The sequence below is a fragment of the Oncorhynchus gorbuscha genome, linkage group LG20 (genome assembly GCF_021184085.1).
Source record: "Oncorhynchus gorbuscha isolate QuinsamMale2020 ecotype Even-year linkage group LG20, OgorEven_v1.0, whole genome shotgun sequence".
Taxonomy (NCBI): Eukaryota; Metazoa; Chordata; class Actinopteri; order Salmoniformes; family Salmonidae; genus Oncorhynchus; species Oncorhynchus gorbuscha.
This window is the reverse complement of record NC_060192.1, coordinates 17,243,505-17,271,371: the sequence shown is the minus strand read 5'-3', so window position 1 is coordinate 17,271,371 and position 27,867 is coordinate 17,243,505. Positions and strand designations below refer to the sequence as shown.

At 47.7% G+C, this 27,867-nt stretch overlaps 1 protein-coding gene across 1 annotated transcript in view; it reads right to left on the bottom strand.

The window, feature by feature from the left end:
• The window catches only part of LOC124006638 (pappalysin-1-like), a 136,539-nt gene that overhangs the window by 58,309 nt on the left and 50,363 nt on the right, over window positions 1-27,867 (bottom strand). The window contains 5 exon segments of the mRNA XM_046316684.1: window positions 4,463-4,659; window positions 18,019-18,110; window positions 18,226-18,412; window positions 26,286-26,358; window positions 26,484-26,550. Of these exon segments, the coding sequence (XP_046172640.1) occupies window positions 4,463-4,659; window positions 18,019-18,110; window positions 18,226-18,412; window positions 26,286-26,358; window positions 26,484-26,550 (616 nt within the window).

Below are 27,867 nucleotides of genomic sequence, written 5' to 3'. Positions count from 1 at the left end.
TGCAATTTCTCTTTGACAAGCAACGTTCGTGGTCCATCATTAAGGTGTAGGCCTCAGCAATTTCTGCCTATCATGAAGGCTTTGGTGGTGTGCCTGTTTTTAGCCACCCACTCGTGAATTGTTTTCTGCTGGAGGTGTGGCGGCTCTGTAGTGGGATTTGGCTTTGGTGCTTAAGGCACTGTGGGCTGCCTTTCGAGCCATTTGCCCAGATCCTTTTGAAGATCCTGTCCTTGAAGACACCATTGTTGCTGAGAGCTGCCAAGCGTGTCAGTGATTTCTGAGCTCTGTCGACACGAACCGACTGCCTTGCCATGAATGGCGATCTGAACAGGGTGGTGTTGAGTCCTACTCCAGTGTTCACACCTAAGACTTTCAGCTCCTATAGATGGCAGATATTTGAGCTGTGGGATTCTCCACTCCTGCATATGCTGGGGAATGAGAGGTGTGGCTCAATCACCTGTACCCTTTCTGAGCTTTGGTGCGGTTAGTGGAATGCTGTTTGTGTGCTATGCTATTTGTGTGCTATGGCGCTGCTGCGCCTGGTCAGACACTTTCCAAGCAGCAGTTGTTTTTCACTGGCTTTGTGTGTAGCCTATGGGGTTGAGGATATTTGTGCGGCAGTGCCGTGGTCGATGATATAGAACAATAGCGCCATGGTTCACGATATAGAACAATAGTTACTGGGTATGTACTCCAGTTCTATGAGGGACGTGGGGCCCTATAGGGCTTCAGTCCCTTCCCGGCTCCCAGGGTCTCGCTTAAAGACTTCTCAAGAGGCTGAGTAAGGGGATGTGCTCCAATATATAGGGACAACAGTGCTCCCATTGGCTGGAGCTCGTGAAGATTTTTTTATCCGGCTATTGGCTGCTTAAGCAGCATGGTAAACTGCTTCACTCATAGAACTGGAGTTAGATAGTAACTACAGTATCGTTGCCCATGATGCACTTGGCCTGCCAGCATGTGAGCGGCCCTTTACCTTGTTTACCACTGATGACCCAGATCAGAAGGCTCCGTGGTTCCATGCACTCTTCTCCAAACTTGTTCCCATGACCACACAGCTCCATGCCGTGACATGTCAAGTTCAGCCTCACAGAGTAGACCGTACATATACTCTACCATTGTAGATTTCTGCTGAACCTGTTATGTCTACACGTTGTAGTAAAAATGAATGTAATGAAAGAAAACAATCAAATCTATGTATAAGCAAGGCAGCAATAGAAGCTGTAATAGAAGCTGTTACACCTGTGTTACACCTGTGTTGCACCTAACCTTTCCTACCTATATGTGTAACGGTATAGTTAAGGGCAAACAACATTGCTATAGTACAGTAGCAACCCACTGCAGGGAGCAGAACTACACAATACGCCCAATCAGACTTGAAGTGGAGGGAAATGTTAACGAGCAAACTCGATTCGGTGGAAGTTGCTTCTGGTACCAATAAACCTTAGCTGCTCTGGTTACGGTAGACAGGAATTAATCTCCTTTGCCCTTGTTTGGGGGGGGGGGGGGGAAGAGGAGAAGGCAGGGGGATATTGTGTGTGGGGCGTGTGTTCCATACAAAGAGGAAGCTGGGTACTGTAATTTTGGGAGACGGCTTTATTGTCATCTTGACTGTGGGAGATATTATCTCTGAGAGCACAGGCCGGGATCAAAGAGAATGTGTGCGTGCCAAGTCTGAGAAGTTTCAGGGAAGTCGGACAGGTTGGAGAGGCCTGTGCTGAAAAGTAGGCATTACTGTTCAAATCAATAGTAAAGGCATGAGCTGAACCCAGCATTTTTCATCCGAGGGTTTTGAAACACTGAAACCGCAGGCACAAGGTCCTTAACTCAGGATGAACTGGGGAAGGGTACCAAAAAATGGGAGGTGACCAAGAACCCGATGGTCAGACTGACAGAGCTCTAGAGTTCTTCTGGATGCTAAGCGCCACGTCTGGTGGAAACCTGGCACCGTCCCTACGGTGAAGCATGGTGGTGGCAGCATCATGACGTTTTTCAGCGGCAGGGACTGGGAGACTAGTCAGAATCGAGGGAAAGATGAATGGAGCAAAGTACAGAGAGATCTTTGATGAAAACCTGCTCCAAAGCGCACAGGACCTCAAACTGGGGCGAAGGTTAAGTAAGAATTACAGACCTCTACATGCTTTGTAAGTAGGAAAACCTGCAAAATCGACAGTGTATCAAGTACTTGTTCTCACTGTAAACCTGATCAAACATCTCTGGAGAGACCTGAAAATAGCTGTGCAGTGACACTCGCCATCCAACCTGACAGAGCTTGAGAGGATCTACAGAGAAAAATGGGAGACACTCCCCAAATACAGGTGTGCCAAGCTTGTAGCATCATACGCAATAAGATTCAAGGCTGTAATCGCTGCCGTGGGTTCTTCAACAAAGTACTGAGCAAAGGGTTGCTTTGTCATTATGGGGGTATTTTATGTCGATTGATAAGGAAAACAATGAATTTAATCAATTTTAGTACAAGGCTGTAGCGTAACAAAATTTGGAAAAGGTCAAGCTGTCTGAATACTTTCCGAATGCACTGTACATACTTATGATATAACTGTTCCCCGGGCGCCAAAGACGTGGATGTCTATTAAAGGCAGCCCCCCTCACCTCTCACTCAGAGGGGTTGGGTTAAATGCAGATGACACAACTGACTAGATACCCCCTTTTCCCTTTCCCTAATACTAATAATACAAAACGTCAGGAACATATCAGCCCCATATGTCCTGTATGATGTCCAACCATATAACACATTAATACTCCCTGCGTCCAAACAAATGACACGTTGATAATCCCTTCCTCCAATCAAATAACAGTATACTAATCATTCAATAAAATAACGCTGTGGTAATGCCCTGAAGAACAGAGAAAGGTTGAGTAGGGAAGAACCTGATGCAGTTGTTCTCTGTGCCGTGTGTTTTTGGCACTCAGTGATTCCCTGTGTCCCGCGACAGCAACAGATCAATTGTCCCAGAGTCTCTGAGTGGACGCAATGACATCTTCCCTCTGTCCTCCGTAAGCATTACATTAATGTAAGCTATAAACTTCGCCGTAGACAACAGAGAGCATTCTCTTCACAACAGCCCGGGGCCAAAAATGTATCATGTAACCTTTTCAAGAGCTTTCCAGTGTGTGTGTGTGTGTGTGTGTGTGTGTGTGTGTGTGTGTGTGTGTGTGTGTGTGTGTGTGTGTGTGTGTGTGTGTGTGTGTGTGTGTGTGTGTGTGTGTGTGTGTGTGTGTGTGTGTGTGTGTGTGTGTGTGTGCGTGTATAAAGCACATTAGCCTGTGTGTGTGTACGTGTGTGTGTGTGTGTGTACGTGTGCTTGTGTGTGTGCATGTCCATGCGTGTGTGTGTGTGTGTGTGTGTGTGTGTGTGTGTGTGTGTGTGTGTGTGTGTGTGTGTGTGTGTGTGTGTGTGTGTGTGTGTGTGTGTGTGTGTGTGTGTGTGTGTGTGTGTGTGTGTGTGTGTGTGTGTGTGTGTGTGTGTGTGTGTGTACAGGTGTAGCCTATACAGTAGGCAGCCTTGCAGTTTGGCAGTGATGACATCTCTCAAGCTGACCCAGGGCACTGTGTCTTCTTCACAGTAGAAATAATGTATGTGTGGATCACATGTGTGCTGCTCGGTGGCTCATCTGGGAAAATACTTGATGCAACTACATTGGTGGCAACACACTTGGTCACGTCTATAACACGCATCGAGCTGTGAACTCGTCAAGATAGTGTGAAAATGTACATCCCAAAGGGAGATCAATTTAGAACACTTTGTAGGCTAAATGACAGTCTCTGTCCAATAAATTGTTCTCTGATTGGAATCAATGACATATTCCCCTGTCCTCTCTAAACATTACAATAATGAAAGATATACACTTTGCCTTAGACAACGCTCTTCACAATACCCCAAACCAAAAAGGAATCAGATAACCTTTTCAAGAGCATTTTGAGCTCAGTTTCCAACACAAAAAAAAGAGAAACGCTGGAGATTAGAAAGTGCAATAAACGTCCCGAACGAAATTATGACATCATGGTTGCCTTTCAAGGTGCAGTGTAAACATCCATTGCCTTTGTGACCTTACAAGCCCCTGAACACAGGCTCAGCTCACAGTAAGAGATAGACATGTATAAGTAGGTAAAGAATTGTACCAAAAAGATTCAACAAGGTCATGTGAGGTGGCGTACACTTTCAATGGACTATTATCATCTCTCTTAACCACTTATTGAACACCATGTCCGTGTTAAAACAGCAGGAACACTATTAGTCCCGTTCATTAGGCAGCAAAATGAGGGGGAAAAAAACAGAGTGAAACAATAAGATACACTCATATTTCCAATGAGAAACACTCATTTTACTTTTCCGTTGCATTAATAAAGTGTTTTAAAAAAAGAACCGATGTGTTCCCTGATGAACGCAATCTATCGTGTTGAGTTGTGTAGTGTAGATTAGGGAGGTAGATTAGGGATGTACTTTAGTGACGGCAGGGTAGCCGGCGGCCACCTCGGCTGGGCAGTAGAGACTCTCCTGGTGGGACACCAGTACGGTTGTGGCCCATTGGTCCAGGAACCCACTGGGGGTGTACAGGCCACAGTCCCTCACGCTGGTCTCCCGCTCAAAGTCCTCACACACTCCGTCACCGTCGTAGAAGTAACACATACTGGGCTCCTCTGGAGGGGGAGAAGAGAGAAGTGTGAAGAGATTCACGCTTAACATGTGACTCTTAAACTGTTTGGATTGTGCTTGAGGAAAATGAACTTGTGTTTATGTGAATGAACTTGAAAACGGTTTGAAAACGGTTTGTGTTGATGTGAATTCATTTGTTAGACTGGGCCCAGATTACGCAATATATCTATCGTACTGTAGTTTATCCATTGCCTTTTAGTTATCAACTGCATTTGCAATGGTTTATTATGCCTTGGTTCATTGTCTTGTCTTGTCTTGTCTTGTTTTGGATGTTTAGGCCACACCCACTAATGTCCCACACCTGATGTTAATGGTTATTGCTACTTTTAATGGAGTCAGTAAACAGTTTGGTACAGAACACTCAATATGTGTTTAGAGGAAGCTAGGCATGCTATCTGTTTAGGAGAAAATATATTTGATTAGTTTAAATGGACCTTTTAGAGATGTTTGTATTTTATACTCTTTTAATCCCATTTCTTTTCAAATAAATATATACAGAACAGTCCGTCTACTTTGTGGTTTTTAACCTCTGTTGTGCAAGGATATGCAAGCTGTTTCACAAGGAAGGAGAGGGGGAAGAGAGTTGAGTGAGGAATAGGTGAGAGAGAGGAGAGAGAGGAGAGAGGGTTGAGGACATAAGGAGAGGAGATATAGAGTACCACAGTATGAGTCATAATACCCATAAAACCTAGCGGCCAAACAGGCAAATGGCTCCAATCATTTTTCCACCATTCAATACCTACCTTCAAACTCAGTGCCCATTTGCTTGACATCTTGGGAAAATCAAAAGAAATCAGCCAAGACCTCAGAAAAAAATTGTAGACATCCACAAGTCTGGTTCATCCTTGGGAGTAATTTCCAAACGCCTGAAGGTACCATGTTCATCTGTAAAAACAATAGTACGCAAGTATAAAAACCATGGGACCACGCAGCCACCATACCGCTCAGGAAGGAGACGCATTCTGTCTCCTAGAGATGAACGAACTTTGGTTTCGAAAACTGCAAATCAATCCCAGAACAACAGCAAAGGACCTTGTGAAGATGCTGGAGGAAACAGGCACAAAAGTAACTATATCCACAATAAAACAAGTCCTATATCGACATAACCTGAAAGGCAGCTCAGCAAGGAAGAAGCCACTGCTCCAAAACCACCATAAAAAAGCCAGACTAAGGTTTGCAACTGCACATGGGGGACAAAGATCATACTTTTTTGGGAAATGTCCTCTGGTCTGAGGAAACGAAAATAGAACTGTTCGGCCATATAATGACCATCACTATGTTTGGATGAAAAGGGGGAGGCTTGCAAACCGAAGAACACCATCCCTACCGTGAAGCACAGGGTGGTAGCATCATGTTGTGAGGGTGCTTTTCTGCAGGAGGGACTGGTGCACTTCATGAAATAGATGGCGTCATGAGGACGGAAAATTAGGTGGATATATTGAAGCAACATCTCAAGACATCCGTCAGGAAATTAAAGCTTGGTCGCAAATGGGTCTTCCAAATGGACAATGACCCAAAGTACACTTCCAAAGTTGTGGCAAAATGGCTTAAGGACAACAAAGTCAAGGTATTGGAGTGGCCATCACAAAGCCCTGACCTCAATCCTATAGAACATTTGAGGGCAGAACTGAAAAAGTGTGTCTGAGCAAGGAGGCCTACAAACCTGGCTCAGTTCCACCAGCTCTGTCAGGAAGAATGGTCCAAAACTTATTGTGGGAACTTATTGTGGGAAGCTTATGGAAGGCTACCCGAAACATTTGACCCAAGTTAAACAATTGAAAGGCAATACTACAAAATACTAAATGAGTGTATGTAAACTTCTGAGCCACTGGGAATGTGATGAAAGAAATAAAAGCTGAAATAAATAATTATCTCTACTATTATTCTGACATTTCACATTCTTACAATAAAGTGCTGATCTTAACTGACCTAAGAAAGGCATTTTTATAAGGATTAAATGTCAGGAATTGTGAAAAATCTGAGTTCAAATATATTTGGATAAAGGTGTATGTAAACTTAAATTCAACTGTACATGGTTATTAAAATGTCAAGCCAGAATAAGCCTACACGGGACAAATGAATGGTGGAACCATTTCCCTGTTTGACCGCTAGGTTTTATGGGTATTATGACACCTCCACTGTGGGGCTCTATAGAGCAGTAGGTGGAAATGATATGAAAGTAGGGAGGGGGAGAGAGGGAGGAGAGAGCAGCTGGGGTAGCAGCTGAAGAGCCACACTTTACAAGATTGAAATAAAGTATACATACATGTATCACACTTTCATTGGCTGACCGTGTGTGTTAGAGAATGTGCTTTAAGGACTGGTAAGTGGTGGAGTCCATTATCGAAGAGGTATTTTACCTCAAGCACACAAAGCATCTTGGGTAAGACAGAGACAGATCTCTCAGATACATGACCAACAGTGAGTGGTAGACACTGCCCACAAGATACAACTCCACGACTCCACACCTTAACATATTTGCCGAGTTAAATAAAGGTTCAATAAAAAAAATAACAATAAATATAACTCTCTATAGCAGTATAATGTATCAACAGGATGAGTACACTATGTTGCTACAATGCTGTGTCGCTAACATGCTGTGTTGCTACCATGCTGTGTTGTCAACACGTGACAACACAGCATGGTAGCAGCACAACCTTAAAACAACATGGTAGCAACACAACATGGCAGCAGCACAACATGGCAGCAACACAACATGGCAGCAACACAACATGGCAGCAGCACAACATGATGGCAGCACAAAACATGGAACAAACATTATTGGGCACAGAGGGCAAGACGGTAGAGACATCAATACATCACGCACACCAGCCACAACAATCAGTAAGTGTCCATGATTCAAAGACTCAATTATGGACACTCTTGCTGACAGTTGTGGCTGCTTCGCATGATGAATTTGTGTGCACTGGTCAACTCTAAGTGCCGTTACTGAGAGGTGGAAACGTCTAGGAGCAACAACAGCTCAGCCGTGAAGTGGTAGGCCACACAAACTCACAAGTACTGAAGTGCGTAAAGATCATCTGGAAGCAACGTCAACACAAGAACTGTTTGTCCGGAGTTTCATGAAATGGGTTTCCGTGGCCGAGCAGCCACACACAAGCCTAAGATCACCATGTGCAACGCCAAGTGTCGGCTGGAGTGGTATAAAGCTCACTGCCACAGGACCAGAGCAGTGGAAACGTGTTCTCTGGAGTGATGAAGCACGCTTCACCATCTGGCAGTCAGACGGACGAATCTGGGTTTGGAGGATGCCAGGAGAACGCTACCTGCTCGAATGTATAGTGCCAACTGTAAAGTTTGGTGGATGAGAAATAATGATCTGGGGCTGTTTTTGATGGTTCGGACTAGGCCCCTTAGTCCCAGTGAAGGGAAATCTTAACGCTACAGCATACAATGACATTCTAGACATTTCTGTGCTTCCAACCTTGTGGTGACAGTTTGGGGATGGCCCTACTTGTTTCAGCATGACAATGCCCCTGTGCACAAAGCCCTGACCTCAATCCCATCGAACACCTTTGGGAAGAATTGGAATACCGACTGCGAGCCATGCCCAATCGCCCAACATCAGTGCTCGACCTCACTAATGCTCTTGTGGCTGAATGGAAGCAAGTCCCAGCAGCAATGTTCCAACATCTAGTGGAAAGCCTCCCAGAAGAGTAGAGGCTCTTGCAGCAAAGGGGGACCAACTCCGTATTAATGGCCATGATTTTGGAATGAGATGTTCGAGGAGCAGGTGTCCACATACTTTTGGTAATGTAATGTATCTCTCTCCCCTCCTCCCCTTCCGATCTGACAGAGTTATGTAGTGCATCTCTCTCCCCTCCTCCCCTTCCCCACTGACAGAGTCATGTAGTGCATCTCTCTCCCCTCCTCCCCTTCCCCTCTGACAGAGTAATGTAGTGTATCTCTCTCTCCTCCCCTCCTCCCCTCCCCTCTGACAGAGTCATGTAGAGTATCTCTCTCCCCTCCTCCCCTTCCCCTTTGACAGAGTCATGTAGTGTATCTCTCTCCCCTCCCCTCCTCCCCTTCCCCTCTGACAGAGTCATGTAGTGTATCTCTCTCCCCTCCCCTCCTCCCCTTCCCCTCTGACAGAGTCATGTAGTGTATCTCTCTCCCCTCCCTCCTCCCCTTCCCTCTGACAGAGTCATGTAGTGTATCTCTCTCCCCTCCTCCCCTTCCCCTCTGACAGAGTCATGTAGTGTATCTCTCTCCCCTCCCCTCCTCCCCTTCCCCTCTGACAGAGTCATGTTGTGTATCTCTCTCCCCTCCCCTCCTCCCCTTCCCCTCTGACAGAGTCATGTAGTGTATCTCTCTCCCTCCCCTACTCCCCTTCCCCTCTGACAGAGTCATGTAGTGTATCTCTCTCCCCTCCCCTCCCCTCATCCCCTTCCCCTCTGACAGAGTCATGTAGTGTATCTATCTCCCCTCCCCTCCTCCCCTTCCCCTCTGACAGAGTCATGTAGTGTATCTCTCTCCCCTCCTCCCCTCCCCTTCCCCTCTGACAGAGTCATGTAGTGCATCTCTCTCCCCTCCCCTCCTCCCCTTCCCCTCTGACAGAGTCATGTAGTGCATCTCTCTCCCCTCCCCTCCCCTTCCCCTCTGACAGAGTCATGTAGTGTATCTCTCTCCCCTCCTCCCCTCCCCTTCCCCTCTGACAGAGTCATGTAGTGTATCTATCTCCCCTCCCCTCCTCCCCTTCCCCTCTGACAGAGTCATGTAGTGTATCTCTCTCCCTCCCCTCCTCCCCTTCCCCTCTGACAGAGAAAGTCATGTAGTGTATCTCTCTCCCTCCCCTCCTCCCCTTCCCCTCTGACAGAGTCATGTAGTGTATCTATCTCCCCTCCCTCCTCCCCTTCCCCTCTGACAGAGTCATGTAGTGTATCTATCTCCCCTCCCCTCCTCCCCTTCCCCTCTGACAGAGTCATGTAGTGTATCTCTCTCCCTCCTCCCCTCCCCATCCCCTCTGACAGAGTCAGGTAGTGCATCTCTCTCCCTCCCCTCCTCCCCTTCCCCTCTGACAGAGTCATGTAGTGTATCTCTCTCACCTCCCCTCCTCCCCTTCCCCTCTGACAGAGTCATGTAGTGCATCTCTCTCCCCTCCCCTCCCCTTCCCCTCTGACAAAGTCATGTAGTGTATCTCTCTCCCCTCCTCCCCTCCCCTTCCCCTCTGACAGAGTCATGTAGTGTATCTCCCTCCCCTCCTCCCCTCTGACAGAGTCATGTAGTGTATCTCTCTCCCCTCCCCTCCTCCCATTCCCCTCTGACAGAGTCATGTAGTGTATATATCTCCCCTCCCCTCCTCCCATTCCCCTCTGACAGAGTCATGTAGTGTATCTATCTCCCCTCCCCTCCTCCCATTTCCCTCTGACAGAGTCATGTAGTGTATCTATCTCCCCTCCCCTCCTCCCATTCCCCTCTGACAGAGTCATATAGTGTATCTCTCTCCCCTCCCCTACTCCCATTTCCCTCTGACAGAGTCATGTAGTGTATCTATCTCCCCTCCCCTCCTCCCCTTCCCCTCTGACAGAGTCATGTAGTGCATCTATCTCCCCCCCTCCTCCCCTTCCCCTCTGACAGAGTCATGTAGTGTATCTCTCTCCCCTCCTCCCCTCCCCTTCCCCTCTGACAGAGTCATGTAGTGCATCTCTCTCCCCTCCCTCCTCCCTTCCCCTCTGACAGAGTCATGTAGTGTATCTCTCTCACCTCCCCTCCTCCCCTTCCCCTCTGACAGAGTCATGTAGTGCATCTCTCTCCCCTCCCCTTCCCATCTGACAAAGTCATGTAGTGTATCTCTCTCCCCTCCTCCCCTCCCCTTCCCCTCTGACAGAGTCATGTAGTGTATCTATCTCCCCTCCCCTCCTCCCCTTCCCCTCTGACAGAGTCATGTAGTGTATCTCTCTCCCCTCCCCTCCTCCCCTTCCCCTCTGACAGAGTCATGTAGTGTATCTCTCTCCTCCCCTCCTCCCCTTCCCCTCTGACAGAGTCATGTAGTGTATCTCTCTCCCCTCCCCTCCTCCCCTTCCCCTCTGACAGAGTCATGTAGTGTATCTATCTCCCCTCCCCTCCTCCCCTTCCCCTCTGACAGAGTCATGTAGTGTATCTCCCTCCCCTCCTCCCCTCTGACAGAGTCATGTAGTGTATCTATCTCCCCTCCCCTCCTCCCATTCCCCTCTGACAGAGTCATGTAGTGTATCTATCTCCCCTCCCCTCCTCCCATTTCCCTCTGACAGAGTCATGTAGTGTATCTCTCTCCCCTCCCCTCCTCCCCTTCCCCTCTGACAGAGAGAGTCATGTAGTGTATCTCTCTCCCTCCCCTCCTCCCCTTCCCCTCTGACAGAGTCATGTTGTGTATCTCTCTCCCCTCCCCTCCTCCCCTTCCCCTCTGACAGAGTCATGTAGTGTATCTCTCCCTCCCCTACTCCCCTTCCTCTGACAGAGTCATGTAGTGTATCTCTCCCCTCCCCTCCCTCATCCCCTTCCCCTCTGACAGAGTCATGTAGTGTATCTATCTCCCCTCCCTCCTCCCCTTCCCCTCTGACAGAGTCATGTAGTGTATCTCTCTCTCCCTCCTCCCCTCCCCTTCCCCTCTGACAGAGTCATGTAGTGCATCTCTCCCCTCCCCTCCTCCCCTTCCCCTCTGACAGAGTCATGTAGTGCATCTCTCTCCCCTCCCCTCCCCTTCCCCTCTGACAGAGTCATGTAGTGTATCTCTCCCCTCCTCCCCTCCCCTTCCCCTCTGACAGAGTCATGTAGTGTATCTATCTCCCCTCCCCTCCTCCCCTTCCCCTCTGACAGAGTCATGTAGTGTATCTCTCTCCCCTCCCCTCCTCCCCTTCCCCTCTGACAGAGAAAGTCATGTAGTGTATCTCTCTCCCTCCCCTCCTCCCCTTCCCCTCTGACAGAGTCATGTAGTGTATCTATCTCCCCTCCCTCCTCCCCTTCCCCTCTGACAGAGTCATGTAGTGTATCTATCTCCCCTCCTCCTCCCCTTCCCCTCTGACAGAGTCATGTAGTGTATCTCTCTCCCCTCCTCCCCTCCCCATCCCCTCTGACAGAGTCAGGTAGTGCATCTCTCTCCCCTCCCCTCCTCCCCTTCCCCTCTGACAGAGTCATGTAGTGTATCTCTCTCACCTCCCCTCCTCCCCTTCCCCTCTGACAGAGTCATGTAGTGCATCTCTCTCCCCTCCCCTCCCCTTCCCCTCTGACAAAGTCATGTAGTGTATCTCTCTCCCCTCCTCCTCCCCTTCCCCTCTGACAGAGTCATGTAGTGTATCTCCCTCCCCTCCTCCCCTCTGACAGAGTCATGTAGTGTATCTCTCTCCCCTCCCCTCCTCCCATTCCCCTCTGACAGAGTCATGTAGTGTATATATCTCCCCTCCCCTCCTCCCATTCCCCTCTGACAGAGTCATGTAGTGTATCTATCTCCCTCCCCTCCTCCCATTTCCCTCTGACAGAGTCATGTAGTGTATCTATCTCCCCTCCCCTCCTCCCATTCCCCTCTGACAGAGTCATATAGTGTATCTCTCTCCCCTCCCCTACTCCCATTTCCCTCTGACAGAGTCATGTAGTGTATCTATCTCCCCTCCCCTCCTCCCCTTCCCCTCTGACAGAGTCATGTAGTGCATCTATCTCCCCTCCCCTCCTCCCCTTCCCCTCTGACAGAGTCATGTAGTGTATCTATCTCCCCTCCCCTCCTCCCCTTCCCCTCTGACAGAGTCATGTAGTGTATCTATCTCCCCTCCCCTCCTCCCCTTCCCCTCTGACAGAGTCATGTAGTGTATCTCTCCCCCTCCTCCCCTCCCCTTCCCCTCTGACAGAGTCATGTAGTGCATCTCTCTCCCCTCCCCTCCTCCCCTTCCCCTCTGACAGAGTCATGTAGTGTATCTCTCTCACCTCCCCTCCTCCCCTTCCCCTCTGACAGAGTCATGTAGTGCATCTCTCCCCTCCCCTCCCCTTCCCATCTGACAAAGTCATGTAGTGTATCTCTCTCCCCCCTCCTCCTCCCCTTCCCCTCTGACAGAGTCATGTAGTGTATCTATCTCCCCTCCCCTCCTCCCCTTCCCCTCTGACAGAGTCATGTAGTGTATCTCTCTCCCCTCCCTCCTCCCCTTCCCCTCTGACAGAGTCATGTAGTGTATCTCTCTCCTCCCCTCCTCCCTTCCCCTCTGACAGAGTCATGTAGTGTATCTCTCTCCCCTCCCCTCCTCCCTTCCCCTCTGACAGAGTCATGTAGTGTATCTATCTCCCCTCCCCTCCTCCCTTCCCCTCTGACAGAGTCATGTAGTGTATCTCCCTCCCCTCCTCCCCTCTGACAGAGTCATGTAGTGTATCTATCTCCCTCCCCTCCTCCCATTCCCCTCTGACAGAGTCATGTAGTGTATCTATCTCCCTCCCCTCCTCCCATTTCCCTCTGACAGAGTCATGTAGTGTATCTCTCTCCCCTCCCCTCCTCCCCTTCCCCTCTGACAGAGAGAGTCATGTAGTGTATCTCTCTCCCCTCCCTCCTCCCCTTCCTCTGACAGAGTCATGTAGTGTATCTCTCTCCCTCCCCTCCTCCCATTCCCCTCTGACAGAGTCATGTAGTGTATCTCTCTCTCCTCCCTCCTCCCCTTCCCCTCTGACAGAGAGAGTCATGTAGTGTATCTCTCCCTCCCCTCCTCCCCTTCCCCTGACAGAGTCATGTAGTGTAACTCTCTCCCCTCCCCTCCTCCCCTTCCCCTCTGACAGAGTCATGTAGTGTATCTCTCTCCCCTCCTCCTCCCCTCCCCTCTGACAGAGTCATGTAGTGTATCTCTCTCTCCTCTCCTCCCCTCCTCCCCTCCTCTGACAGAGTCATGTAGTGTATCTCTCTCCCCTCCTCCCCTTCCCCTCTGACAGAGTCATGTAGTGTATCTCTCTCCCCTCCTCCCCCCCTTCCCCTCTGACAGAGTCATGTAGTGCATCTCTCTCCCCTCCCCTCCTCCCCTTCCCCTCTGACAGAGTCATGTAGTGTATCTCTCTCACCTCCCCTCCTCCCCTTCCCCTCTGACAGAGTCATGTAGTGCATCTCTCTCCCTCCCCTTCCCATCTGACAAAGTCATGTAGTGTATCTCTCTCCCCTCCTCCCCTCCCTTCCCCTCTGACAGAGTCATGTAGTGTATCTATCTCCCCTCCCCTCCTCCCCTTCCCCTCTGACAGAGTCATGTAGTGTATCTCTCTCCCCTCCCCTCCTCCCCTTCCCCTCTGACAGAGTCATGTAGTGTATCTCTCTCCTCCCCTCCTCCCTTCCCCTCTGACAGAGTCATGTAGTGTATCTCTCTCCCCTCCCTCCTCCCCTTCCCCTCTGACAGAGTCATGTAGTGTATCTATCTCCCCTCCCCTCCTCCCCTTCCCCTCTGACAGAGTCATGTAGTGTATCTCCCTCCCCTCCTCCCCTCTGACAGAGTCATGTAGTGTATCTATCTCCCCTCCCCTCCTCCCATTCCCCTCTGACAGAGTCATGTAGTGTATCTATCTCCCCTCCCCTCCTCCCATTTCCCTCTGACAGAGTCATGTAGTGTATCTCTCTCCCCTCCCCTCCTCCCCTTCCCCTCTGACAGAGAGAGTCATGTAGTGTATCTCTCTCCCCTCCCCTCCTCCCCTTCCCCTCTGACAGAGTCATGTAGTGTATCTCTCTCCCTCCCCTCCTCCCATTCCCCTCTGACAGAGTCATGTAGTGTATCTCTCTCTCCTCCCCTCCTCCCCTTCCCCTCTGACAGAGAGAGTCATGTAGTGTATCTCTCCCCTCCCCTCCTCCCCTTCCCCTCTGACAGAGTCATGTAGTGTAACTCTCTCCCCTCCCCTCCTCCCCTTCCCCTCTGACAGAGTCATGTAGTGTATCTCTCTCCCTCCCCTCCTCCCCTCCCCTCTGACAGAGTCATGTAGTGTATCTCTCTCTCCTCTCCTCCCCTCCTCCCCTCCCCTCTGACAGAGTCATGTAGTGTATCTCTCTCCCCTCCTCCCCTTCCCCTCTGACAGAATCATGTAGTGTATCTCTCTCCCCTCCCCTCCTCCCCTTCCCCTCTGACAGAGTCATGTAGTGTATCTCTCTCCCCTCCCCTCCCCTCCTCCCCTTCCCCTCTGACAGAGTCATGTAGTGCATCTCTCTCCCTCCCCTCCTCCCCTTCCCCTCTGACAGAGTCATGTAGTGTATCTCTCTCCCCTCCCCTCCTCCCCTTCCCCTCTGACAGAGTCATGTAGTGTATCTCTCTCTCCTCCCCTCCTCCCCTCCCCTCTGACAGAGTCATGTAGAGTATCTCTCTCCCCTCCTCCCCTTCCCCTTTGACAGAGTCATGTAGTGTATCTCTCTCCCCTCCTCCCCTTCCCCTCTGACAGAGTCATGTACTGTAGTGTACTGTATCTCTCTGAACTCTCAGCAGTTCTAGCCTTCCCTCACTTTTCTCTCATCGTTGTTTTCATTGCGAATAACAAAAATGAGATGAATGCATAAATAAAGTAACCCTTGAGGGATACACTCTCCTGCAGGGGAGGGCTGGGACAGAGTGCGGCCTCCAGGAGCGTAACAATATCTGATGAACTTGACAGATTAGGATTGCTTCTACTTTATTTATTTATTTATTTAGAGAGAGAGAGAGACGGGAGAGAGACCAGGCAGGAGGATACACCAGTATGGCTTTTCCAGACATCCCACCCGGAGTTGGGGTTGGACCTAGGTCTTGGAACTGGGTTCGAGGAGGCTGGGTTGTGTCAGGGGTTCCAGTTAGGGGGAAGGCGGCATTTTGTGCCAAGTTGGCTGGTCTTCCTCAAAATTCCAGCACCCCAGCTCTGCTTAGAGCTGTATACTCTGTTTTTGATGATGTTGAAACGAGGGGCTGCAGAGGGGGCATACAGAATCCACTCCCACCACTCCAAATGGATGGAGAGCAAGAAGGAGAGGGTGAGATGGAATGAGAGGTAGAGAGGGAGTGGGAGAGAGAAAAAGTGAGAGAATGAGAGAAAAACTGAGTGAAAAAAAAAACAGAGAAAAACAAGAGAAAGAGACAGTTAGAGAGAAAGACAGAGAGAGAGAGAAATAGAGAGAGAGAGAGAAAGAGAAGATGTGATTGAGTTCAGGAGGGAAACGACAATAAACGATGAACCAAAAGTAGCAATGTGCATACCCCGCCCACCTGAGTATCTCTCCTCTCCTTTTCAGCCATCTATTCCCTATGGTTGACGAGTGCAATCCACTTAAAGTCACTTAAATCTTGCTGGATGAATTGCCTTCATTTTACTTTGGCGACTCATTCCCACTATTGCTTTTGTGCCATTAGTCTTTCCCCGTTAACGTAAGCGACCGTGGAAACTTTTGCAATGACCTGTCAAACACACTCCGGTAATGGCTCAAACACGCTCCAGTAATTGCTCAATGGAATACGTTGGTTTTCTGTTGCATCTATAAGAATGCTACGTTGAGGGTTTAACACACCGTCTCGACACTTACATCGTAGGAAAGAGAAGAAAATATGACTTTATTTTGATAAGGTGTTCATTTTCGGTGGGATTGAAAAAGCAATACTTTAATAGAGTTGAAATGTTTACAAATGAGATGCGCTGACAAGAAAGCAACTTCCCGAAAATGATTATAGTGATATTATGACTGACCTCGCAGACAATGTAAAGTATGTATAGAGAGGCGTAATCTTTAGTGGGCATCCTTCTCTTGACACACTTGTTGAATGACGCAAGAGAACGCGAACTCAACAGTAATGAATCATGCGTGAGGTAGTAGTCTAGGCAGAGCAGGTGAGCATACGTTTTTTGGTGGTTTTACAGCCCCTGTTTCTACCATGATTCTATCCAAACAAGGGAACCCAATCAACTTCCCTGCTCAGCCTATATTACATTTCCTTTATTCCCATAAGGTGTCAGGAGTGTACAGTATCTTCTCCCTAGCCTGAGGACACGTCAGGCTGAAACATTCTCTGTGTCAGTGTCCGGACGGACGGACGGACGGACAGACAGACGGTCCTGTCATTACAGCGTCTGATTTCCGCAGAAACGCTAGGAGTATGTCAGGCAGTTACACACATACCCCAGAACGCTGCGGTCAATGGAAAACAACTCTGCCGGGCCGGCCAGTGATCTGACAGAGGATTTGAGACACAAACACACACACACACACACACGCGGGCACACGCAAATGTGCATGCACACACATACAGTACAAACACACACATCACTCGACAAGGCCAGATCAGCTGTGACACAATGGTACTTTTTATTGCGTGCAAAAACAAGGGAATAAGAGAAAAAGAGTGAGTGAGTGATAGACTCACTCGGCGGAGGAGAGGAAACCATCCATCTATTAACCAAACAGCGACTGGGAGGACGCCAGAGAATCCAGTCCACTAATATGAATTTGTTTATTTATTCTCTCTTTCAAACGGCAACCGTTTCCAGACTCTCAGCGAGACGTCAACGTGATCATGATACACAATGGCATCTGCTCTTATGAGAAACAAATCAAGCCCTTGGACAGAAGTCCCAGACACAGATGTGAAACTAGTGAACACCTCTCCACTGTCACTCACAGAGCCAGAGTGTGTCTTGCATGTTACACACATCTCCCCACAACTCATAAGCCTCTTAACCACACACACTGGAGAGTTCTCCTACTGATAAGAGACACATCTGCCACAACAGCTAGCCAATTAAAAGAGCCATGCTGAGTTCAAGGGACCGATGAAATCATCAAATTGAAATGGACAGGTTAATAGTGCTGCAACGAAGGGTTCTGGAAGTAGATTCTCAATACTCAAAACCCACGACGATATCAAACATTAGCGATTTAACTGTGCAACGTACACCGAGATTGCAAAACAAACTGTATGCTGATGTTTTTACTGTCAGTTTCTGTTTCAAAGAGCACCAAAATCCACACTAACCATAAGCCTCGTAGACTGTATCGTCCAATTACAGAGCATATACAAGTCATGTGACTTGTTAACGAACACACGATGTGCCATCACGTGTCCCCCTGTAGATCATGTGACTTGTATCTGTTCTGCGATTGGACGATACAGCAACTATCGAGTGCCATCATGTGTTCGCTAATGCCGCGGAAGAAGGGCACGGCCCAATGCAGCTCTATGTGGCTGTGTGGTTCCGCCCTCACAAAGATCTCAATGGGGTAGAAATGGTATCTGTCTGTGTCTAACCAATAAATCACCTTTTGGAGCATGCATGCTGTATCAGTTGTGGACATTCATTTTTTTCTTCTCCATGGAACCATTTACTGCGTTGAAATACAATGGTGAAGCTGTCCCTGTTTCGACATATTGATGATTCTGAGGAGGACGTACCGACACAGTTGAAGAAGGGCTCCTTCTCACACTGGCTGGAGCAGCCGTCTCCATTCATGGAGTTCATATCATCACACTCCTCTCCCTGGGCCCTGAAAGACAGACAGACAGACAGACAGGAGACTGTTACTGGTAGAACACGCACGCACGCCAACACACACACACGTAAACGCATAGACACACACATACAGCACACACACAAGTTACCTCTGGACGCGTCCGTCTCCGCAGTATGGTGCCCCAAGCTGATGGGTGAGGGGTGGAGACGGTTCACTTTCACTGCGGGCGGAGATGGTTTGGACCTGGTAGGTGTACACACTGCCTGGTACCACGTCCCACACACACACACACACACACACACACACAGGGGAGTAATCTTTAGCTGGTACCACATCTGTACAAAGACAAACGGAGAACAGACCTTTAACCCGCTGACCTAGAGTAGAGGTAGTGGCCAAGACAGCTTTTTTCCATCTACGTAACAATGCAAAAATCAGAAACTTTCTGTCCAAAAATGATGCAGAAAAATGCTTTTGTCACTTCTAGGTTAAACTACTGCAACGCTCTACTCTCCGGCTCTACTTTCCGGCTACACGGATAAAGCACTAAATAAACTTCAGTTAGTGCTAAATACAGCTGCTAGAATCCTGACTAGAACCCCAAAAAATTGATCATATTACTCCAGTGCTAGCCTCCCGACACTGGCTTCCTGTCAAAGCAAGGGCTGATTTCAAGGTTTTACTGCTAACCTACAAAGCATTACAATGGGCTTGCTCCTACCTATCTCTCTGATTTGGTCCTGCCGTACATACCTACACGTACGCTACGGTCACAAGACGCAGGCCTCCTAATTGTCCCTTGATTTTCTAAGCAAACAGCTGGAGGCAGGGCTTTCTCCTATAGAGCTCCATTTTTATGGAACGGTCTGTCTACCCATGTCAGAGACGCAAACTCGGTCTCAACCTTTAAGTCTTTACTGAAGACTCATCTCTTCAGTGGGTCATATGATTGAGTGTAGTCTGGCCCAGGAGTGGGAAGGTGAACGGAAAGGCTCTGGAGCAACGAACCGCCCTTGCTGTCTCTGCCAGGCCGGTTCCCCTCTTTCCACTGGGATTCTCTGCCTCTAACCCTATTACAGGGGCTGAGTCACTGGCTTACTGGGGCTCTCTCATACCGTCCCTGGGAGGGGTGCGTCACCTGAGTGGGTAGAGTCACTGATGTGATCATCCTGTCTGGGTTGGCGCCCCCCCCTTGGGTTGTGCCGTGGCGGAGATCTTTGTGGGCTATACTCAGCCTTGTCTCAGGATGGTAAGTTGGTGGTTGAAGATATCCCTCTAGTGGTATGGAGGCTGTGCTTTGGCAAAGTGGGTGGGGTTATATCCTTCCTGTTTGGCCTTGTCCGGGGTGTCCTCGGATGGGGCAAAAGTGTCTCCTGACCCCTCCTGTCTCAGCCTCCAGTATTTATGCTGCATTAGTTTATGTGTCGGGGGGCTAGGGTCAGTTTGTTATATCTGGAGTACTTCTCCTGTCCTATTCGGTGTCCTGTGTGAATTTAAGTGTGCTCACTCTAATTCTCTCTTTCTTTCTCTCTCTCGGAGGACCTGAGCCCTAGGACCATGCCTCAGGACTACCTGACATGATGACTCCTTGCTGTCCCCAGTCCACCTGGCCGTGCTGCTGCTCCAGTTTCAACTGTTCTGCCTTATTATTATTGGACCATGCTGGTCATTTATGAACATTTGAACATCTTGGCCATGTTCTGTTATAATCTCCACCCGGCACAGCCAGAAGAGGACTGGCCACCCCACATAGCCTGGTTACTCTCTAGGTTTCTTCCTAGATTTTGGCCTTTCTAGGGACTTTTTCTTCTACACCTGCATTGCTTGCTGTTTGGGGTTTTAGGCTGGGTTTCTGTACAGCACTTTGAGAAATCAGCTGATGTACGAAGGGCTATATAAATACATTCGATTTGATTTGATTTTGATTTGATTTGAATATTCTTTGGGCAAAGAAATATCAAGACTATTTGAGGACGAATTGTAACTTAAGATCTGTGCTCGTAACTCCATTTTCTATACACGTCCCATTTACAAAATGTTCAGCCCTAGATAAGAACAAATTCCAGTAACCTACAAGGAGAGGTCCATAAAAGCCCTGCAGGATCACAAGTCAGAGCAATGAGGTGGGCATGACTGTTACGGTAGGTTTCAATTGCAGTCCGTTCAGGCAAATGGCTCAGTATTCACACACTCTCTCTCCCCACCTGAATTGTCTGTCCCTGCAGCCTGTATGAGGTTCCTGCCTTGTTCCTGCCTCTGTCCCTCATCCTCTGTTGTACTATAAGTGACATCTATGGAGCCTCTCCAAACAGACTGACAGAGTGAGTTGTTCAAACAAAAGTTGAAGATATGCTAGTTGCTGTGACCGCAGCATGTGTGTGTGTGTTTATGTGTGTGTGTGTGTGTGTGTGTGTGTGTGTGTGTGTGTGTGTGTGTGTGTGTGTGTGTGTGTGTGTGTGTGTGTGTGTGTGTGTGTGTGTGTGTGTGTGTGTGTGTGTGTGTGTGTGTGTGTGTGTGTGTGTGTGTGTGTGTGTGTGTGTGTGTGTGTGTGTGTAGAGGTGAGGTGAGGGGACAGCCACGGGGCCGGCAGCGTGCTCAGCAGTACACCTCTCCTTCCGTCCTACTCCGAGGACGCTGAGACACAAACAAAACATCTGGCGATGGGCTCCAGTACTGCTTTCAAACGGTGTAACACAATATGGCTGACGCAGGCCAAAAACAAGATGGGAGTTAGAGAAACAAACAGCCCCATAGCTCCACATCAGTGTGCTCTCTGCGTGCCGGCCAACAGGATAGCTCAACAATGTACAATTCAATGAATGAGCCAAGGGAATCAGTAGATATACTGTATCTATATGTTGGCCATGGTTTTGTTTGAATTGTCAGTTATAATCGCGAGAGTTGCTGGTTCATGTTTGGATTTTCCAGGATGGAGAAGAACAGGGCAGATATAATGACAGTGAATATAACCAATAGGCATCATCACCATCACACACTGACGATCAAATCCTATTATTCCCACCTCTGAGCTCATATACACACAGAGAGCCTCACACAAACACATTTGGCATACACAAGCAGACATACTCACAAAAACACACGTGCATGCACTTAGGGTTGCAAAAGCTACCGGTAGTTTACCAAGGTTACTGGAACCTTCCGAAAGTTTGGTAATTAACGGAAAATCTATGGCAATCTATTGTAACTTTGGTCATTAATACTTGAATAACTTTAAAAGTATATATTCATATACAGTATAGTTATTATATTTGTGTCCATATTGTCCATGAGTTTCTAGTAGATAGACCAAGTGGTTCAAGAGAAAATAGCCGAATTAATCATTTAAAAACATGAATCAACAAGGGCATTATTTTCAATGACCTCTGCAACTCCTCCAACTATTGACTTTTTTCAGCACTGCCACCAGTTTGACGCCAAAACATTGACAACAAGTACAGTACATACTTACAGTACATACGTACAGTACATAGTGATATAAACAAAAGTGTGTAAAAATATAAAGGATATTTCATACAGCAACCCTCATATTAAACACCAATGGTACTCACTAAATTGATGGTTTATATTTAGGATTTTTTTTTACAGCTTTGTCATTATATATAACATTTTTAAATTCGATCAATTTAATCACTGTATTTCATAAGAGATAATTGTAGACACCTGTAAAAATCTGAAGTACCTAAAAGGGCCACTAGATTTCTTGTGATAGATGACATAAATCCTTGAAAGACACCAACATTCGGGTAGTTTACTGTAATATACCCTCCCTTTCTATACAGTGCATATTTGCAATCACTAACTCACTCACAACCTACCCTATACCCCTGCCAAATACTTAAAATAACACATGCACACATGCACACGCTCTTGTGCAAGACATTTAAGTGTGTTAACCCTCGCAAGGCTGCCAGCCCAGACGACATCCCTAGCTGCGTCTTCAGAGCATGCGCAGACCAGCTGGCTGGTGTGTTTACGGACATATTCAATCTCTCCCTATCCCATTATGTTGTCCCCACATGCTTCAAGATGGCCACCATTGTTCCTGTACCCAAGAAAGCAAAGGTAACTGAACTAAATGACTATCGCCCCGTAGCACTCACTTCTGTCATCATCAAGTGCTTTGAGAGACTAGTCAAGGATCATATCACCTTTATCTTACCTATCACCCTAGTCCCACTTCAATTTGCAGTTCCTCTTCAACCTCAGGAGGCTGAAGAAATTTGGCATGGCACCTAAAACCCTCACAAACTTTTCCAGATGGACAATTGAGAGCATCCTGTTGGGCTGTATCTCCGCTTGGTATCGGCAACTGCACCGCCCTCAACCACAGGCCTCTCCAGAAGGTGGTGTGGCCTGCCCAACGCATCACCGGGGGCAAACTATCTCTAGGACACCCACAGCACCCGATGTCACAGGACGGCCAGAAAGATCATCAAGGACAACAGCCACACAAGCTACTGCCTGTTCACCCCACTATCATCCAGAAGGCGAGGTCAGTACAGATGAATCAAAGCTGGGACCTAGAGACTGAAAAACAACTTCTATCTCAAGACCATCAGACTATTAAATAGCCATCTAAAGCACATAGAGGCTGTTGCCTATATACATATACTTAAAATCACTGGCCACTTTAATAAATGGAACACTAGTACATTTAATAATGTTTACATGTCTTGCATTACTCATCTCATATGCATTTAATGTATTCTATACTATTCTATTGTATCTTAGTCTATGCCGCTCTGACATTGCTCGTCCTGATATGTATACAGTGCCTTCCGAAAGTATTCGCCCCCCTTGAACTTTGCGAACTTTTGCCACATTTCAGGCTTCAAACATAAAGATTTAAAACTGTATTTTTTTAACGGACCTCTGAGACTATCACAGTGCAGGTGCATTTATACGGAGACTTGATTACACACAGGTGGATTGTATTTATCATCATTAGTCATTTAGGTCAACATTGGATCATTCAGAGATCCTCACTGAACTTCTGGAGAGAGTTTGCTGCACTGAAAGTAAAGGGGCTGAATAATTTTGCAAGCCCAATTTTTCAGTTTTTGATTTGTTAAAAAAGTTTGAAATATCCAATAAATGTCGTTCCACTTCATGATTGTGTCCCACTTGTTGTTGATTCTTCACAAAACAAGACAGTTTTATATCTTTATGTTTGAAGCCTGAAATGTGGCAAAAGGTCGCAAAGTTCAAGGGGGCCGAATACTTTCGCAAGGCACTGTATATTCTCAATTCCATTTCTTACTTAGATTTGTGGGAATTGGGTATATGTAGGGAAATTGTTAGATATTACTAACTATCGGAGCTAGAAACACAAGCATTTTGCTACACACCCGCAATTACATCTGCTAAACACGTGCATGTGCCAATACGATTTGGATTTGACACACACAGAAACAGAGAGAGAGAGAGAGAGAGAGAGAGAGAGAGAGAGAGAGAGAGAGAGAGAGAGAGAGAGAGAGAGAGAGAGAGAATTTAGCCCTGTGTTACAGAGCCTCTACAGCAGCAGTGTCAACCATCACGCTTACAATTTGGTTCACATGAGGCCAGGGCCTTCCCCTTCCTCTCTCTTTCCCCTTCTCTTCCAGTCGCCATCAGCAGATTTAGGAGGTGCCCGCCCTAATGGCCAGGGAAGTAGTAACATTTAGTAAGTGACCAAATAAATCATTCAAATGAACCCTTAACGTGAATATGGCCTGAGCTACCTTTTTCTGCATCGATTTAGCTCTGTTCTGACCAGGCACACAGCTGGGAACGGGGCTTCTCACATCCAATAAAACACACGCTTGGAGTGAAGCACCAGGCACACACAGATTGAGGTTCATTGCAGGTACCGGTGCAGACACAGACACACACGTGCATGCACACACACACACATCGAAAGAAAGTACAATGAAGACAAAATAAACACTCAAACCCATACACAGCTCAGCCCTGAGCACACCGACACAGCACACGGTCCGTGCCTTTCGAAATGTGTCCAAAAATGTACTGCAGGAAAGCCTTTTTTTTTACCTTGGTGGTTTTGAGTATGAAATGTGCTCCATGCCTTTTCATCCCAAAGACCCCAGTCACTCTCCTGCTCCCTCACAGCAGGCAAGAGAGAACACGGGGTTCCATTTGGCTGTCCTGCCCCAGATACAATGAAAACACACGCACGCAAACACACACACACACATAAAGGAAGGTACAACCCAGGCAGTTTCCATGTTCTCCAGTACAGAACAGTCAGGAGGATATTGAGGATCTGGGGGGGTGATTGTATTATTAACAACAATCAAATGGGATGTTTGACCTGAACCACTGCTCTGTTTTACAGTGTTCCCCAGTTTTGGCACGCTCCGAGGCGACTTTCTCAAATATCCCGTAGTCTTAATTGAATTAGTCAAGCCTCTGGAAAAGAAAAGCTGTAGGAGACATGAGCCTGGAGGAAACACGAGTGAGCAGAGGGAGTGACGCCCAGAGTGATGCCGCCAACATGGACCTCGACTCGCTCTCTCCCCCTCCTCCTCGTCCGATTCTGTCACGAGAAGAACACCAAGGGCGGTAGGCCGAGCCAGGCCCCGTACGGGACAAGGGGGAGACACACACACACTGAGATTTCTCGCCAGGCCTGACGGAGGGACGTGACCCGTGCGAGTGGAGGCAAGCGGCTGGAACGGCGTGAAGGATGGCTGGGAGGCAGAGAGAGAGAACGACAGAGCAAGAGAGAGGGAGAGAGAGAACGTCAGAGCAAGAGATAGGGAAAGAGAGAATGACAGAGCAAGAGAGAGGCAGAGAGAATGACAGAACAAGAGAGAGGCAGAGAGAATGACAGAACAAGAGAGAGGCAGAGAGAATGACAGAGCAAGAGAGAGGCAGAGAGAATGACAGAGCAAGAGAGAGGCAGAGAGAAAGACAGAGCAAGAGAGAGGCAGAGAGAATGACAGAACAAGAGAGAGGCAGAGAGAAAGACAGAGCAAGAGAGAGGCAGAGAGAAAGACAGAGCAAGAGAGAGGCAGAGAGAATGACAGAACAAGAGAGAGGCAGAGAGAAAGACAGAGCAAGAGAGAGGCAGAGAGAATGACAGAACAAGAGAGAGGCAGAGAGAATGACAGAACAAGAGAGAGGCAGAGAGAAAGACAGAGCAAGAGAGAGGCAGAGAGAATGACAGAACAAGAGAGAGGCAGAGAGAAAGACAGAGCAAGAGAGAGGCAGAGAATGACAGAACAAGAGAGAGGCAGAGAGAAAGACAGAGCAAGAGAGAGGCAGAGAGAATGACAGAACAAGAGAGAGGCAGAGAGAAAGACAGAGCAAGAGAGAGGCAGAGAGAATGACAGAACAAGAGAGAGGCAGAGAGAATGACAGAACAAGAGAAAGACAGAGGCAGCAGAGAATGACAGAGCAAGAGAGAGGCAGAGAGAAAGACAGAGCAAGAGAGAGGCAGAGAATGACAGAACAAGAGAGAGGCAGAGAGAAAGACAGAGCAAGAGAGAGGCAGAGAGAATGACAGAGCAAGAGAGAGGCAGAGAGAAAGACAGAGCAAGAGAGAGGCAGAGAGAATGACAGAACAAGAGAGAGGGAGAGAGAATGAAAGAGGAAGAGAGAGGGAGAGAGAATGACAGAGGAAGAGAGAGGGAGAGAGAATGACAGAGCAAGAGAAAGGCAGAGAGAGAATGACAGAGCAAGAGATAGAGAGAGAGAATGACAGAGGAAGAGAGAGGGAGAGAGAATGACAGAGCAAGAGAGAGGGAGAGAGAATGACAGAGCAAGAGAGAGGCAGAGAGAATGAGAGAGCAAGAGAGAGGGAGAGAGAATGACAGAGCAAGAGGAAGGCAGAGAGAATGACAGAGCAAGAGAGAGGCAGAGAGAGAATGACAGAGCAAGAGATAGGGAGAGAGAATGACAGAGGAAGAGAGAGGGAGAGAGAATGACAGAGCAAGAGAAAGGCAGAGAGAATGACAGAGCAAGAGAGAGGCAGAGAGAGAATGACAGAGCAAGAGAGGGAGAGAGAGAATGGCAGAGCAAGAGAAAGGCAGAGAGAGAAAGACAGAGCAAGAGAGAGGGAGAGAGAGAATGACAGAGCAAGAGAGAGAGAGAAAGGCAGACGACTTATTCTTGCTGCAAGGAGAGCTACGTCACAAACTTCTGATGATATTTAACTATGCGGCTTATACCAGAGCAAAAGTTCACATGAGGCTTCCTTCACGTCGTCTGCCAAGATCAACAACCACTCTCGGCCTCCCATCTCCAAACACTCCCCAGTCTTGGAGGGGAAAGAAAGAGAAGGAGGAGGGCGAGAAAAAACATTGGGATGCAGTAGAGAATAGAAAAAAGGAGGGAAAAGGAAAAGAAAACTGATTTTTCAAATAGTGTCAAGAGAGGCTGTACAGATACGGGGGCCACCGGGGGCCACCAGGGACAATAACTGGCATGTGAAATATGCTCCGGCGTGGGTCTACATAAGAAAAGCACCTTTGTCAAGACACAGAGGGGAGAGAGGTTCAATGGGAAACTCTGATGTCACTAAGGCTATCTGTCACTGATATCTTGACGGGGAGCGAATTAGGCATGTGTGTGTGTGCATATATGTACAGCACTAGTCAGGTTTTCTTAATTTTCCCAGATTTCTACAATGTAGAATAATAGTGAAGACATTACAACTTTGAAATAACACATATGGAATCATGTAGTTGCCAAAAAAGTGTTAAACAAATCAAAATAGATTTTATATTTGAGATTCTTCAAAGTAGCCACCCTTTGCCTTTTTATTTACCTTTATTTGCCTTGATGACACATTTGCACACTCTTGGCATTCTCTCAACCAACTTCATCTGGAATGCTTTTCCAACCGTCTTGAAGTAGTTCCCACATATGCTGAGCTGCTTTTCCTTCAATCTGCATATCGCTGCAGAACGCTGTGGTAGCCATGCTGGTTAAGTGTGCCTTGAATTCGAAATAAATTACAGACAGTGTCACCAGCAAAGCATCATCACACCTCCTCCTCCATGCTTCATGGTGGGAACCACACATGCGGAGATCATCCGTTCACCTAGTCTGCATCTCACAAAGACACGGCGGTTGTAACCAAAAATCGCAAATTTGGACTCATCAGACAAAAGGACAGATTTACAACAGTCTAATGTCCATTGCTCGTGTTTCTTGGCCCAAACATGTCTCTTCTTCTTATTGGTGTCCTTTAGTAGTGGTTTCTTTGCAGCAATTCGACCCTGAAGGCCTGATTCACATCATCTCCTCTGAACAGTTGATTTTGAAATGTGTCTGTTACTTGAACTCTGTGAAGCATTTATTTGGGCTGCAATTTCTGAGGTTGGTAACTATAATGAACTTATCCTCTCCAGCAGAGGTAACTCTGGCTCTTCCTTTCCTGTGGCGGTCCTCATGAGAACCAGTTTCATCTTTGCGCTTGATGGTTTTTGTGACTGCACTTCAAGAATCTTTCAAAGTTCTTAAACTGTTCCGTATTGACTGACTTCCATGTCGTAAAGTAATGATGTACTGTCGTTTCTCCTTGCTAATTTTAGCTGTTCTTGCCATAATATGGACTTGGTTTTTTACCAAATAGGGATATCTCTGTATACCACCCCAACCTTGTCACAACACAACTGATTGGCTAAATTCCACACATTAACTTTTAACAAGGCACACCTGTTCACTGAAATACATTCCAGGTGACTAAATCAAATCCAATTTTATTTGTCACATACACATGGTTAGCAGCTGTTAATGTGAGACAAGATGAGAGGCCAGATAA